Below are 17,524 nucleotides of genomic sequence, written 5' to 3'. Positions count from 1 at the left end.
AGATCAACGAAGTATTGACGTACTAACAGAGCGTCGAGGCAAAGCTGACATGCTCCATAGCAGCGCTCATCTCATCCGCGGGAAGCCGCCATGTTGTTAACATTGAACATTCGCTTCTCGTTCCGTCACTCTTAAACCCGACCTCAAAACCAACGCTGATTGGACGTTCGCTTGGCAAATGGCTCCAGATTTTCTCCATCGCACGTTACCAGACTGATCTGCGAGTAAAATACAATGGAGCTCGCAGATCAGGATGGGCTCACGGGGCTAGGGGGAAACTATAGGCTAAGGGGGAAACACTAGCCTAAGGGAATCTAACTAGCTAACTAGTTTCTTTAATCCATGTACAAACTGAAATATAATTTTTGTTCAGGGGGTCTAATACATGTATCATCCATAGGTTGTGCTGCAGGATTGCTGATACTGTGTACAGATACAGACCTTAGCTTAACTTAGCTTAAAGACTGGAAGCACGGGGAAACCACTAGCCTACCAGATTCTATCTAGCTAACTTGTTTCTTTAATCCATACACAAACTGAAATATATAATTTTTTCAGGGAGTCTAATATAAATATATATATATATATATATAGACATTGTGGCTTATAGCAGGAAATGTAGAGGTGAAATTGCAAACATTAAAAAAACGACACATGCTTCCTCGCTAGCTGTGTTTCCATCAACTGGTTCGGAGCGGAAAAAACTAGGCTAGGTAGATGGTGATGACGACGACCAAGAGGCGACATCATGTTCAAAACAACAATGGCCGCTCCCAAAGAGGTTAGCTTACTTTTGGCAGAAGGATGCGCTATAGGCTACACATGGCTGTTATGCACCAGTAAACAGAGCAGAAGAAGTTGCTAACAGGAATCACAACAAGTCACCTGGGTTATCTTACTTACCTTGCACAGAAGCTGAATTCTCGCGATAGAAGTACACCGGCTAATGGGGGAGGGGGGGTGCGCTGACGAAGACGCAAGACGCAACATCATGTTCAAAACAACAATGGCCGCTCCCAAAGAGTTAAGCTTAGATGCTGCCATAGAACTTGAGAGTTTATCACCGCTGAAGGCTTTTCTCGATGGAAAACGTGTTTTTTTCTCTTCTCCTCGTTGACTTCGGCGAGGTTTTGATAGACAGATCACCCAGTCACCTGCCAGTTATGTTTTTTAAAAGCCTTTTCCCAACCAGTTTCCAATGAGGCCTTCTCAGGTGGTTCTGGGATATGGTTTTTTAATTAGGCAAGTTCAAGTTGTTTCATTCATGTCAGCTAGCATTGGCCATGTTTCATGTTGTCTAAACTTCCCCCCCTGCTCCCAGTCGCAGACTAAAAACAAGCTAATCCCGGCTGTAGCGCCACAGCTAGCTAAAACGCAGACATGGAAAAAAGCCAAATCCCAAAATGTCTAAACTATTCCTTTAAGGTGACGCTCATATCTTCTCATTCATCTGCTGTTGTATTGCAGTCTCCGCCGACACATTTGTTTTCAATCCTCCCTGAGCTCTTTGTAAAGAAATATACTAAAAAGAAAATGTCTTTCTAACCGCTGTCAAGCTAGAACACGACAATATATCACATTTAAAGGTTATAATATCACTAACGTTTGTATGACATTCATGTAGTTCTTGGTTAAGATTGAGAATTGAGTGGTTTTAATGTAGTGGTTTGATTTGTAAATAATATAGCCCACAGTATGCATCACACTTACATTTGATGTAAGAGCACTTTTTATCCCCACTGCTATGTAATACCACGTGTGGCGGTCATACATGTAAGTGTGTGTGTGTGTGTCAATGTGTATATTTGTAAGAAAGGGAGAATGTAAGCATTTATCTCTTCATGTGAGCGAGTGTGTTTGTGTGCAACCGGGGTCTGCAGGTTGCTTACGGTCCACCGATTATAAATAACATTTTTACTGTAGATATGAGTGCATTTTTCCAGTCTTTGGATTTGATTTCCATCTTTTCTAGAACTCGTTTTTTTTTTTTGTTCCTTTCTGCACTGTAACACATGACGAAACACGTGTATGGTCCCCATATCTGTAGATAGAAACCATGAAGCAATCAGTAGCCATCTCTCATTGCGCTTGTAGTGTTTTAGTGAACTGCATGCAAGAAGTGACTACTGTCCGCTCATATGGTAATATCATTTCAAAGCCAAAAGAATAAAAGACATATTTTTTTGTAAAGGCTTGATTATTTTCTCCATTTCATTCCCCGGCTTTTTCTTTGTTCGATGCTTCAAAAGGGTTTTCTCTGGGACAGACATCCGCTCTTTGGTCTGCGATCTGAACCTGAAGTATGAACTCTGATCGAACCGGATCAGTCATGTGGTTCAAGTACATGTTACGCCTAACTATGTGTACATTTGCAAAATGTGACAAGTGACTTTTTTTTTTTGTTATAACCAAAGATGTGGCAACAAAACGCAGAATCTAGATTTCCAAAATAAAACTTTGGGAAGCATATTTCGCACGCAGGAGGCATTTTTATTGGGAGGTGAGATGCTCGGCATATTCAACGACTTTCAACAGACGCTTAGCTGCTGAGATGATGCTCTGATTCCTGTCTAAGGATAATTTATTGAAAACAGGCAGCTGAAATTCCCAGCGCTGAACTGAACTCGGTGGATGGGGGATTTTGTGTGTTTTTTTCGTGTGTGTAATGAAAAAAAACTTAAATTTTAAGTATAAATATACAAAAAAAACAAAAATATGTGAAATTGTAAGAGCAAAACACCCTGAAATGTACCAAACTTTATTTAATCTAACGCTATTTGAGCATTTAGAAGCAGATTTAAATGTTTTTTTAATCATTTTAATGTGATAATAGGAAAAAATGTGGACTTTTAAGTGCTTATTAATGTATTAATTGGTCCACAACTTGATGAATGATTGATACGTAAGGAATTTTAGACCAAATTTAGAGCCAGCCAGTCATTACTGCAAATTACACTGCGGCTGGGTAATGTAGGCAGGTCTTGAATGAACCTAAAGTACTTTAATTCGCAGTAATGACCGACTCACTCTACATTATCCCTCTTATTACTTGGCTACTTACTAAATAAATCAATCATTTGAAACAAAATATCGATATAAAATGTCTATTGAGCTTTGTTGAATACTTTGTTGTATCATTTGCAATAATGACCGTCTTGCTCTACGTTATCTCTTACGTAACATGTCTGTAATATCTACTGGCATGTAAGGATGTAGGGGAGACCGGGGTTGGTTGTAACACTTTTAATTTGCACATTCAGAAACAAGTTAGGAACCACCTGATCGGCTGTGTAGCACTCAAACAAGGACTCTGAAGAAAGTGGAAAAGGGTTCCATGTGAGGAGCAGTTGAACTTGTAAGGCAAAATATAATTTCGAGGTGAGAAAGTAATTATTACGTCATTTATTTTTGTGATAGTGTCGCCTGCTTTGTACTTAAATTCATGAAACTTAAATCAGGTTGATTATGTGTCCATGTAGATATCTTTCATGCAAGTTGCTAGTGCTAATGTAGCTGATAAAGTAAGCTAGCGTAGCTGTGTCACAAGTCGGTCAGTTTTTAGCTAAATTCAATCAAACTTTCTGTTTCACCTACAAATATAAAGGATGGTGTAATGTTTTTAGTTAATTAGATGGTGTAAAACTAAAGTCTAACTTCTTATCTTTGTTACCAAATATCATTTTAACGGCCTCATTTATCTTTGTGTGAGTCGTCAAAAAGACGCTAACACCGGTAAATTAGCCGCGTGCTCCTCTCGGCCCTAGTCGGACACCGCAATCTCCTCGCAGTAAACACTGAGAGCTGCTGGTCGTCCACATTGACACTAACGTTGTCAAAACATCCGGGACCAAACTTCAGTCCTTCACAATAAAATGACATGCTTTAACAGCTCCAAATGTAATTTACATTCGCAATTTACAAATTTACAGCTTCTTAATTTACATTTTTAATGTAAACCACCACCTGAGCCACTCAGGCTGAGCGTCGCCCAAATGTTTTGACTGCTTCCTCTCCTCAACATCACTTTCGTTTGCTCATTTGACGTGTTAATGCTCATGTACAGATATGAAATTTCACTTGTAGATTCTTTGAAGAGTGTAAATTCATTTTACTTGCACTTCGTTGGCGATCACCAAGTAAAACCACCACGAAAAGACCGAAAGCTGCGGCAGACCAGATCCGTCAGATAGGGCTAATACCAGCGAACGGCGTCTGACTGGTGACACGTCCCCTATAGTCACGGCTACAAGGGTCCGGTCTCCCCTGCGGTGTGAGTACACACATTGACAAATCTTTCAGTGCGTTTTAAAACATAAATCATCCACAGATGGGTTTAAAACTCATAAGCGAAGGTTGAGCTTCAACTTTTACTCATGACCTCGGAAACAGTCGGGGTTACAAAATAAAAATCTTAACTCAAGGTCTGCTTGCTAGATTTCTTTCTTGCGGTTTCTTCTGGAGCTTTCAGGCCCATCTCCTGTCTTTCATAAGCCCGTATGTGACCATCTGAGTGAGCAGCACGTGAATATTACAATTTGCTAAAGGAACAAACTGTGTCCTTTTAAAGGTGCATTTCAAACAACATACTCCGTATTGAGAATATTTTGTGTTTGCTGAAGACAACACTTCATGTCACACGTCGCAGTCACCCAGCGTTTAGTGTCCACATTATGCAGGATCAAGTACCGCCAACCACAAGAGCCAGACAGACGCGTACAGGGTGAAGGAGAAGGTGTTGTAGGGATAGACGTGAAGGAGACGGAGGTGAAAAACTGAGACTACCCCCGCCCCGCAGCCCCCTACAAACGCTTTGCTTCTCTCTCTTCCTGTTGCCTGGCAACCTATCATTACAGCTCCTCTGCCTGTGATTGATCAGCAGCGTCTCTGAGCTTGCTTACCCACAATACCTTGCAGGCTAAAAGCAAGCAGCCAACCCCCCCGACACAGTGGACACGCACCTTTTGATTATATAAGAAAAAGGGAGCGGCCAAGTTATGACCTTGTGTTCCCACTGAAATCCACTGTGCGGCTCACAGTGTACAGTACACGTGCGCGTCATCGTTGGAGCATCGCCGCGTCCACTCTCTGCCCAGCGCCCGTTGCAGTTTTGTGGTCGTGCCATGAGCCATGAACATGTTTCTGTACATGAATAGGCCGGCCAATAAGGTGAGAACACACAACAGGAAGCCCCTCTTGCCCCTGTGTGTTCTCTGCCTCACCCAAAGACAGTGTTGTTGACTCAGCAGTGCTCTCCAGAGGCTGCAAGGTGCAACAAATTCAAACTGGGAGCACTGGTTGAGTGTGTAAATAGGAATGGGACAGCACTTAGATAACTGGGAATCCACAGGTGTGATGTCAGAATGCATCCTGACTTATGTGAATATTGAGTTTTTAGTGAGGGGGGGGGGATTTGAATAATGTTTGTTTGCCGACAGAGGACACATGTTTAGAGCAAAACCATTTTCTGATTGTCTTGAGGGTGGAAACATCAACAATTTACTGACGTCAGAGAGAAGATGGGTTAACCCCCTCTTGTCAGGGGACGTCAGAGGCGAGCGACATGAAGCCGGTTGTTGAGCACCAGATGCCATCTGCTGGTGGAAAGACAGAATACTCAGTGGTTGTGGGTTTTGTCTGCTCGAGAGATGATTGTTTCATCATCACCATATTATATGTTGGTGTTTTATTTTGAAGGATTACAGGAAATAAACTTTACTTCAACTCATTTATAACCACCAAAACAACGCACTGACCACATTCAAACTGAGATGGATGGTAAAAAGGTTTTATTCACACTCACACTTTACATGGAGATGTACTGTGGCTTTAAAAAAACATGACGTATGTTTGGACCCCAGCTTTGGCAGTATTGAGAGACAAAGTTAATTACTCTAACAAGCCTTAACTTATCTGAAATCAGACAAAAAGGGCAGGACTATCACATTGTTAACACGACTGTAAAATGATAAATAACATGCACGGATAAATGTTTGGTCTAGATTTGTAGATGTACTTTTTTGGCAGAAATTAGACACGATTGTTCACTTCACTTCACCTACTATTGGGCCTGTAATGTATCCAGGCCTTGAGCTAAATGCTAATGCCAACATTCTCACAATTGCAATGGTAACACACTTATGCTAATGTTCACTATCTCAATTTAGCGTGTCACATTAGCTAGCTAGCACTTCAAACAGCTGCGGTCGATGGGAATGTAATTAGTTCTGTAGGCATTTGGTCGTAAAGTATAACTTGGACCTGGTGGCCCTAGGTGCTACTGATTTTTGGGGGGTATTTGGAAACACAATACTGACATAGCATCATAGTTAAAGTTAATACGGCTAACACATAAGCTAAGGTGCCTTTTTTACACATCCAGCAAACACGGAGCAACCGTGGTATTCTGTTAGAGTTGCGTTTCTGTCCGCCTGATAACTGTAAGTCCAAAATGATGTTGTTCTCCTTTTAAGCTCTGTTTTGGTGTGCACCAACTCCTGAGAGAAATATCTGGCTCTCTAGCTGCTAAGTGCTCCGCTACGTTCACCAGTTAGGTGCTAACGTTGTCGTTTGCCGAAGGACCTGTAGTGTACAGTTGCATGTTCAGGGTTTTTTTTAATGGACAACAACTGCCTGCCGTTTTCAGTTTTTAGCTGCTAGCCAAAAACTAAGTTATAAGAGCGTAAGAACTGAACCAAAACCGCAAAGTTGTGGGCTGTAAAACCCAAAACAATGACCTGACAAGACACTAGAACTGAGGGGAACGGGTAATAACCGTTAATTGGATTCATCTCTAGTGGCTCAACTATCAAGAGATCCATTTGTAATATGAAAATATTCATATCTGCTTAAAGAGATGTCCAAAGTTATCAAAATGTGTCCTGTGGGGAACATGAATGTCTGTACAAAATGTCACAGCAAACCATCCAATAGTTAGTGAGACATTCGAGTCTGAACCAATAAAGGAGGCTAAAATGTGAGCACAAAAAGGAACAAAAACACTTTAGTATGTATTAAAACAGATTTATGTGTTGGCAGTAATTCATATATATGCCGGTGCCTTGCCTTGTATCATTTTACAGTTTGTGTTAAGCCTTGAAACACCTTAGGTAAACTGAACACATGCTATACAGACAGGCATTTAAGAACGATTAGCAGCAACGATGAGACGCCAGCACAATGGGAAATAGAGAAAACAATACAAGCATCTCCAAATGTTGATTCGTCATAGATGCCAGTCACAACCAGGAAACATGCTGTAGTGATCCGACTTTATAAGAGGGCATAAATTATACTCCATATAGTTACAAGTAACATACAGGAACACTTTTTTTTATAGTTTAATAGTCTTTTAACTAAACCAACGATCTTAGAAAGAGACAAAGTGAGTTAAAATATGATCACCTCTGATCCGTCAGTGTCAAAATCTGTGACTCATTCTCTCTTCGCAAGTGCACTTATCAAGAATAAATCAAACTGAAGTCACAATTCTTGAATAAAGATTTCCAGATATTAACTGATCCCTGTCTAACGCGTTCGAACCATCAGGTACTCTCCGAGCGTGGCGTGTCTCTGATTAGATCGGCGTTCCCTTGCTTTTGCAGTCCTGCCTGCTCCTTTCTCGGCTCCATTACGTCCTCCCCAGCCGAAGCCTCAGTCTGTGAGTCATGGGGGTCTGGATTGTTCTGGAGGTCTGTCGAGAGCGGCTGTTCGCCGGCGGAGGCGTTACTCTCACGGGTGTTTACGTGTGAGGAAGTTTGGAGCGTCAGGGGTTCTGTGAGCTTGGGGAAATGGCAGGGAATGCTCTGCTGCTCGGTTTGGCGGCGGAGTTCTAGGTTTATTTCTGACTCTAATGCGGCCTCTACTGTGGGTAGTGTGGGGGCGACTGTGACGTTTTCTCTGAGAAAACCAGGAGTGTCATTTACAGAGCTGTCCATTTGATAATGCTGCATGGAGGGAGGGTTGTGGAAGGGGTTACCGAGGCTCATGAGCGTGTTATTAGAGTAACTCAGCACAGAGGGAAGAGGAACGGAGTAGGGCGGAGGACCCGTTCCACGCGACGAGCAATCCCAATCTTCCTCCTCGTCATCATCTTCCTCATAGTCATCATTATCGTCTTCTTCATCCTCCTCGTCCTCTTCGTCTTCTTCTTCCTCGGGGTCGATTGTGTCTAAGCTGTGCGTGCTGCAATCCGACAGCCCGCTGCAAACGCTGCTGCCGTCCTCATCTTCCTCATAAGCCTCATCGTCCTCTTCATCTTCTTCCTCCTCATCCTCCTCTTCCTCCTCTTCTTCCTCTTCATCTAAATGTGAATCTGTGTTTGCTGTGTTCTGGAGGTGCATGATGGGAATGTGCGGCGTGGCACTCATCAATGGAAACTGCAGGTTCGGCGGCTGCTGCTGCTGCTGCTGCTGGACCAAGGAGGAGTCGCCATGGTAACCGTTGCCGTTGGTTACAAGCTGCTGCTCCGGCTGCTGCTGCTGCTGCTGCTGCTGCTGCAGCTGCTCCTCGCGACTCTTCTCCAGCTCCAGCTTCATGATGGTGTGCAGGAAGTGGGTGCGCACCCGGACTGGGTTGAACTCCAGGCGTCCCGTGTTGTTGCTGCAGCCGTCTTTGGTGCAGCCACAAGGGAAGGACATGCGGTCCACCTGAGGGCAAAAAGAAGATTACCTGTGGCGTGCACAGAAGCTGTCAAGGGGAGGGCACTACACCCACAAGGCCCTTTGGGAAATGGACTGCACTTCTTTCCATATTCCTGAACGCTTTAATGTAAAATAGAATGTTCCATAGATCAGATTTTTTTGTGTGCGTAAGGAAATATAGACTGTAATGAAACTGCGGCTGGATTTTTACATTTTTTGGGAATTAAACTATTTGTGTTAAAATATGAGACACGCTGTAAATTCAGAGTGAAGCTTGCTATCGCCCTTGTACGGTACCTTACCCATGTTGATACGAGACGTATTTCTCCAAGCCCATATAGCATCACACATGTACCGTTAGCACATTACACATCTGTTACCTAAACCGCTAAATTTAGCAGGATCAATAGCGCTGTCAAGTTTAAGGTGACCAGATTTCTGAGAACCGGGGACATTTTCAGTTTGACGAACAATATCATTACAATATCCAAAATGTTATCCATGCAAAAAGGGGGCTTATTCTGGTTTCATGTATTTTGAACATAGTGGGGTAAGGGGTTAGGGGTCACGGTTGTAGTAGTGTAGTAACTAAGTGATATTTCAAACTACTCTCCATGTTTGCCCACACAGAAAATTTACCAAACAAATGACCAATTACAAGTTTACCAGCTACCAAATTACCAGCTGCATTTTCCCTACAAAAATCATACATCATGCAATAATCCAACTGAAACATAACATTGACTTTTGGTTCAGGGAACCCATTGCAATGCTAACCTCCATGTCGGCCTAGAAGATTACGTCATCCCTGCAGCACTCAATGAGTAAAACTTAATTTATTTTTTTTAACTCCAAAGCTATATATAAACTGATTTGAGTGATCGGCAAAAACTATTTTTAATGTCAGTTTGAAGTTCTACTTCACAGACAGACATGAACAACACTTTAGTATTATAGATGGGCCTCACCACAGTTCCATTTACCTGGCACTTAATGCCGGCCAGGCTGCAAGCACAGGTCTCTGGGTCACATATCCCCCGACAGCGGCACCCACACTCCTCTCGGGATATGCGAAGGGCACGCAGCTCGTGCTTCTCGTCCACGTCGATGCGTCGGACCCCCGAGGCACGGAGAAGGGTGCGACGTCGCCTGGTAGTCAGAGGCTGGAGGAAGAAGTAATCATCCACCTCGGTGTTGTCCACATCCAGGTCATCTTCGGAGATGTCATCCAGCGTCAGGGTATCCGCCTCCACGGATGACACTGTGCCATTCTTAGTCAGCTGGAGGACAGAAAAAGTTAGTTCAATTAAGATCGAACCATAAATATACGCCTACACATAAATTTAGACCCTCAGGACAAATATGTGAAGAACACGTTCAGCTGAAGATTGGCTACATAAGTTATACTATCAATGCTTTTACTTACTTTAAGACATAGGCTCATTAGTAACAACCATTTTGATATTAAATAATACAACTGTCACACTGACTTTGAGTTTGATGGCATTGAGTTTCTCTTCTTTGAGGTGATCCCTCAGCATGTTCTGGTGACTCTGTTTCTGCTCCATGGCAAACTCCCTGAGGGTGAAGCGCTTCATCCCGCTGTGACGTGGTGACATCCCCAAGGTGCTGCCACCCTGTGTGGGCACACTGGTGAAACCCTGCCGACGATTGAAGTAGTAGACCGTCACGCTTTCAAAGTGAACGTTGCGGCCCCGTAGTCGTTTTGATTGCTGCTGCAGAGTGGCTGAGATGGAGACAGATGGAAGTGTACAGAGTGACTTATACTATTAAATTGGACAGGTATTAATTTCTGACAGATATATGCTGTGTCACTTGGTCTGTCGATGTTATAAAACTGCACGTCATGAGTGTGGAACTGGAACATAACGAGAAAGACAACTAAAGTGGTCCCAAAATAGATCCTTGGGGGACACCTCAGGTGTTGTGAGAAGGTGTTTCCACTTCAGTAGTAGTAAGGCAGAAAGCCATGTCATTACTTTTATTCTAATAAAATGGTGTTGAATAATGTATGAAAATAAGAAAGCAGGTGAAAATGTATTCTCATTGGTATCCCTGTTGCTGTTAAATTAGGATGATATTTTCTACTCTTTTACTCTTTCTTCTCTTTACTCTCTACTCTCTCAGCCCTGATGGAACATTTGCTGTAGGGCGACTAAATCTGTAGGTGGAAAGACTGACTTTTTGATTTATTACATGGCTGGTGCATATTGTCATAGTGTAGAATGTCTATAGGTTTAGATAAAAATCCTCAAATCATCCCTGCGGTAACCATGTTTTGCTTTTCTGACACACAGTGGTTGCACCTTCTCTTTCTAGTTTACTTGATTCTGCCCAATTTTAAACAGTACCTCCATCTCGGGGTCATTGTTAAATTGCTGTTCACATAAGACTTCAAGTGTTTACAATGCTTCCCATTGTACCAGAACATACTGGACGGCGCTGCTGAGCGAAGCAGTGTGGTAATGTGATCTTACTGTCCAGCAGCCCAGAGGGGACGGGATGGTTGAGGCTATCACTGCTGTTGCCGCTGTCACTACAGGAAACTTCATCATCAGACCGCTGCAGTGACAGGTAAGAGGACGGGCCCTCCTCAAGCTTTCTCTTTAGGATCCCACTCATCATGTGGCTCCTCCCACTGGCCGCACCTACACAAAGAAAAAGGCTAAAGTTCATGGGTGAATTTAGCTCAAAACATGTAAATATTTAACTTTAACAGGTGGAAAGAAACAATACCAAACACTTGGTAATATACAATTGCATGTCATCGGCGTAGAGCTAGAGCTTCTCCAGCTGACTAATGTTGCATCTTAACTGCTGGATGTTTAAATAGATAACTATTTACGAACATGTTGGCCAAAGGAATGTCAATGTCACCTTCAAAAATTATTATTGAAGGTTTTTTTTTCATATATGAATTGGATAAAAGCTCAGTTTAAAGAGGCCCTATTTTCCTGTCCTTTAGTATGTTATATAGTTTTTTTTGTGCATGTAAATGGTGCTCTATGTCAAAAAAACAATATTCTACGGAAAACAGTTTTGTCCGCAGTTGTGTCTCCCTCAGCTAGCACCTCTGTTTAACTGCCTTTAACGCTTCAAATGGCATTTTCATGTTTACTATTGTGTCATCAGTAACAGTGCACAGCTGTACCCTCATAGTTACGCATAAGGGTAAGGGGCGTAACTTTCCGACACGCTTACGAAATGACTGACTCATTACAGCAGAGCAGGCCAGCCGACCAATCAGAGCATACTGGGCTTTTTTAATGGAATTACGTAGCACTACATTAAAAGACAAATAAATCACGTAGATGGGTGGCCTCCATAAAGATTAAGTTAAACTATCTAGCACATGATAAACTGTGGAATTTACTCCACATATAAACTTGATTTATTCTGTCCTCTGCCATTTTAATCAGCATTTCCACATATTATCAACAGCAAAAGCGTACCTAATGTGTCTTATTTAGAGAGAATGTGGTGACACAAAGGATTTCTAGAAAGGAATACTTCAAGTGCTACCAGGTGGCATTGTGATTTCTTTTTACAATATTCTAAAGTACCCTTTTATGCTCAGGAACCCTTTTTATCGAGCTTGCATTGCATTAATGCAAAGCAGGCAGCTGAAAGGAAGTGAATTACTTGTCGCCACAGACGCACAAATTGCAATTCTGAACTACAAGTGCGTTCATTAGTGGGTCACACGATCACTCACCATTGTTTTAAGTCTTTGATGGATACGAACTTAAATGACAATTAACTAGATGAAAATCTTACGGATTACATCTTTAAATTTTGGAATACTCTATTTGAACTGTTACGTACGGAGTGTCAAACATGTATTTTGTAGGAAATCTGGATTATTTTAGGATGCTTTACGTAATAACTCCGCACCACACCATTATGTGCTGTTAGGCTACCGTGGCAATCTTTGCGACGCTTCAAAGGTCGAGAACGATTCATGTCAAACGAAGTGTTGCGCTCGTTAAGATTTTTTCGGATGAACTGATATTTTGTATTGGTTGCTTCGGTGGAAAATTGAAAGTACACTTAAACTTCTGATAACGAGCTGATTAGCGCACATTGCGAGTTCTCTCCTGCGCTTCAAAAGCACGGCCGATAACGGGAAGTGTGTCTTTAGCCCTCATCACCTTGCTGATGCTTAAATATACATTTTTTAACAACTGTTGAGCTGTCTGCTTGGGATGGTCGAGGATTACATCATATGCAGCAGAGCTGAATGCTGGGCCAAGCTTTTCCTCTTGCTTTGTCTCCTCTCTTTCACTACCTACTGCAATACAATTATCCCTTTTTGCAACGTCCTTTACTTCATTTCCACTCTTTTTTTGCTATCTTACCTTTTTATTCCTTCCCTTTCTCCTTAGCCTCCCTGGTATTCAGTCCTAAACTCGAGCTCATTGGTTTTCAGGAGGAACAAAATAAAGGTTAACCAGAAAGAATTGTAGCAGAGGAGACACTGGACACATTATACTACGTAACAGCTCTCTATGCATTTGATGTCACAGAGGGTGTTGCAGTTTTACTTGGATCCAGGAGGGGTTTCCTTTGCCTCCCATGCCTCTTTAACCTAAACGTTCCTGGTCGAGCTCTCTTAACCGGTGCCATGTAGAGCATCAGATCTGCACACACACACACACACACACAAGCACAGACACACACACACACACACACAGATGCAAGCATGCTCACATGTTTGCATCTGTGTGCAACCTCCCACTCCTCATGTCCACATCCCAAACCCTTACAGGGGAATTCTTATTGACAAATTCCGTTCTTCAGTGTCTTGCCGCGTGCAGAAAGGCTTTTCTGTGAGCGTGTCTGACCGTCACTGACCTGTTTCCTCGGCTTGCCTTCGGTTTCCAGGAAGTCCTCGACTCTCTCCTCTGCATCACACTGTTCTCAGGCAGCAGCCAAACATCCCCATGTGTCGTGATGATGCAGTGAGCGCTGCCATGATGCTTGCTTTCTCTCTCTCTCTCTCTCGCTCTCTGTCTCTCTCTCTCTCTCTCTCTCTCTCTCTCTCTCTCTCTCTCTCTCTCTCTCTCTCTCTCTCTCTTTCCTCTGGTACTATTTTGCAACACTGTACACCTCTGCCTCTGTCACTATCTTATACGTTCTCCCTCTGCACCCTCATCCTATGCTCACACTGTCAGGTCTCTCACTGTCTGATTCCCTCCTGTTCTGCACCCAGGAACCCCCTTACCTCTCTCTCTTTTTCTCTCTCTCTATCTCTCTCTCTCTCTCTCTCTCTCTCTCTCTCCCCTCACAAAGACTTGTTAGCTCGATGCTGCTGCCGGCTGGAGCACTGGAGCTTGACTGAGGTGAAGCAAGCCTTTTGAGATCCCAGGGAGAAAGGGGGGTGTAGGGGATGCGGGGGTGGGTGTGATGGGAGGGGGGTGGAAAGTACGGAATGCCTCTTTTCCACAGTCTTCAGGAGAATTGTTGGCACACATATATAGGCGATATTTCCTACAATAACAACAAAGACTAATGAGTGGAGTGAATTTCTCTACCTGACATCAAGGGGGAGGGGTGGGGCGGTGGTGGGGAGGAGTTATCCCCCAACAATATTTCATTTCTCACATTTTACTTTTGCAGGGTATTTATAAAGCCAATGTAAAGCTTTTTTTCTTTGTTCTCCTTCTTCTTTTAAGTTCCATAAAGCTCATTTGAAATTTAAATTGATAGTGGAGACAATCAACAAACAATGCTGTATAACCTACATAAAACCATTTTGATCATCTCCATAAAGTTAATTTTGTGTTTATTTGATAGGGACGGATACATAATACATAGAGAACTATACAACAATTGAACAGTTGTTGCTACTGCTATTTTCCAATGCCCAGCCCTAGAAAGCACTCATATAGTTTATATGCATATACACTGGAGATCAAAATTAGAGAACAAATGATAAAAAAAAACTTGTTTTATTCCATTTCTATTCGAGCAAACTTAAAGAACAGTAACCACAGTGTCAGAAGAGAAATGCTCACACTGCTCTGGTTTGATCTTGGTCCGTTCTGACATCAGTTCACTAACTAAAGTGGGTTTCTTAGACATTACTTTGTGTTCAAGGATTTCCCAGAGATTCTCTATGGGGTTTAGATCTGGACTCTGGGCTGGTCATTTCATTGTTTCAATATTCTTATCTTCAAGGAACTGCTTCACCTGTTTTGCAGTGTGACAGGGGGCATTGTCTTACATGAAGACAATTGCAGTGAAGGTATTGCATGTTGCCGAAGGAGGTTCACATGAACTTGGTGTGAAACAAGCTTTTAGGTTTGTTTTTCTCCTGTTTGGTGTCTCGTCGTGCGCTAACACTTCACTAACTATAGTGGGTGTCTTAGACATTACTTTGTTGCCAAGGATTTTTCTAGTCATTCAAAGCTGTGGCCTCTACACTTCCTGTTCATTTTTGTATCCTATAAAAAAAAACATTGGTGAAATCTTCTCTAATGACACAATGGTTACTGCTGTCTAAGTCTGATCTCCAGTGTTAACACATATACATACACACTGCATGCATACTTACCTTCTGTACCCCCTCCCCCCCAAACAAACATACACACACACATTTCCTTCAGTTTAACTTAAATGTTGACAATGATGGTCTTTTTATTTCAGCAGGCAGTGCTTTACATATGTTTGCTCCTTGTATAGGAAAGGGTGCATGGCCAAAGGAAGTTTTTTTTTCATACGATTCTTTGCGGTTTCCTGCAGCTGTATAACAAGTGGACGGTCCAAAGGCCTGTAAAGAGTGCACCGTGTCACAGAGAGCCTGAGGAGCCTGGCCATAAGAAAGGCATTTTCCAGTACAATGTAGTTGACAGGTTTTCCAGGATATGACAACGGTGCCTGCATTTTAATTGCACAATAGTCTCTGGGGGTTTTGTTCAGGAAATTGTAATATCCACCAACAGTGCCGATCTAATACCTGTGCATAAAAAATAAATGAATTATATAGATTATTATAAAGAGAATGAAAGTGGCTTCGCTTTATTATATCTCATTTGACACACATGCAAAAACGACTTTAAATGTGGCATTGGATCAGTGCATAGACTTGATACCGATGCCAGCATTGTAGGCAGTATACCAGTTTTCCAGTACTGGTATCAGTATTGAAATAAGTCCAATATGTGGCACTCCCATTGTAAAGAAAGAGAAATAGAATAAATAATTAAAGATTCTGGTCTTTGCAGAAATAATTTGCTTTGTTAGACTCTAGGCTTGTAACTAATGGTAATTTTCATAGTCAAATAATCTCTTGATTCATTTCTCAATCACCAGATTAGTGGTTTGTTCTAGAAAATTATGAAATAAAAGTGTGTTTTTCAAAGCGCAACACGACGACGTCCTCAAATGTTTTGGTTCTCAACTTAGAGATGTGCAGTTTTCTGTCACAGAACAGGAAAGAAAAAACAGAAAATGTTCACATTTAAGAAGCTGTAATCAGAGAATTTGGACTGTTTTTCTCTTGAAAACTACTCAGTCGATTAATTTAATAGTTGACAATTAATCGATTAATTTTTTTTATCTTTGGAGCTTTGGTTTCAAACAAACCCCAATCTAAATCCCTAAAAACTGCCTCGTTAATTAGCCGACGCATTGTGCTTGGGAAGAATACTATCAATGTAAACAACATTTCTTTTATGTGATTAAACAACCAACCCCCACCCACGAGCCCCTTAACATTGTTGCTATAGCAATGCTAGACCCTGAATGTTCCATCTTCCCATTATAGTCGTGTTTGGTTGGAAAATATGAGAAATAAGGCTACTAAAAGCCTCAACCTTGAGTTTGTCTGGTCTGTACAGAGAGAGTGTGTTTGTGTGTGTGTGTTTAAGTGATTCATCTGTCAGGAAGACGTTGGCTTTTTCTCTTTTTTTTTTTTCCCGATTGCGGCACAGAGGAAATGGGGAACAATATGGACTCACAAAAAACATCTGAGATCTTTTGGTTTCACAGCTTTGCGACCAACTAAAATGGAAGCATTAATGTTCAAATTGTACTGATAATTGGTGCATTGCCGGGCGTCTGGCTTTGGGAAATATCCATAATAAACCTAGTTGTTATATTGTGATAAATGTCCAGCGTACGGTTGTTTGAAACATGTCAGACGGAACATAATCGCACTGCATTAAGCTCTGCCGCGGCTGGTTATTCACCTCTCTTTGTTTATTAGTTGAAAAGATAATTACAAAAGTAGTGAAGCTGTCAGGGCGCTGTTTGCTGTTGGATGTAACCACTGGAGCATAGCGTAAAACGTCCTTCACAATAAGGGCAAAAAGCGCGTCACATCATAAAAAAGTGTTTGAATACATTTTCTGACGTCGGGGCAGAAAAGCCGCAGATTCAAAATGTGCTTAACAAAGGTACCAAATATATGAATCGATAACTAACACCTGAGCTTCTCCTGCTGTTCGAGAAGGGCTTTTTTTGGGGGGGTGCTGGTGGTTTTGGAACTGTGAATCGCCTTGTTTTCTCCTGGCAAAGGATGGAGTGGCAATGTGCTGTATAGCCAGAGTGATCCTTCCAATCAGCTTCCATGGCAACGGGCCACGAGGGGGAGAGCGAGGCGGGGAGGGCGGAGAGGCAGCTAGAGGGGTTGCGGGGAGGTGGGGGCTGGGATGTGGCAGCTCCTAATGCTGAAGCATGATGGGGAGAGCTAGAAGAGGTCTGCTTTTTCACAGCCAGGGAAAGAACAGTGTGTGTGGAAAATTGAACAATAGGTACAAATATTAAACATTAAAATAACTGGCGACCAGGCACATGGTTATGTTTCGACCAGGCTATTATATCTATTATAAGAAGCATCAATTGTCTTCCTTATTATGAGA

At 42.2% G+C, this 17,524-nt stretch overlaps 1 protein-coding gene across 1 annotated transcript; it reads right to left on the bottom strand.

Moving 5' to 3' along the window:
* Positions 1-7,541: 7,541 nt before the first annotated feature.
* LOC310964765 (uncharacterized protein) lies at positions 7,542-11,285 on the bottom strand (the record flags this gene model as incomplete). The annotated part of the gene is made up of 4 exons (XM_083938023.1): positions 7,542-8,645; positions 9,608-9,919; positions 10,130-10,386; positions 11,138-11,285. The coding sequence occupies 4 exons, from the start codon at positions 11,283-11,285 to the stop codon at positions 7,542-7,544; spliced, it is 1,821 nt and encodes a 606-aa protein (XP_083794149.1).
* Positions 11,286-17,524: the final 6,239 nt, after the last annotated feature.

Source organism: Echiichthys vipera (assembly GCF_963691815.1).
Source record: "Echiichthys vipera genome assembly, chromosome: 23".
NCBI lineage: Eukaryota > Metazoa > Chordata > Actinopteri > Perciformes > Trachinidae > Echiichthys > Echiichthys vipera.
The sequence above is the reverse complement of the archived record's forward strand: the minus strand, read 5'-3'. Positions and strand labels throughout refer to the sequence as shown.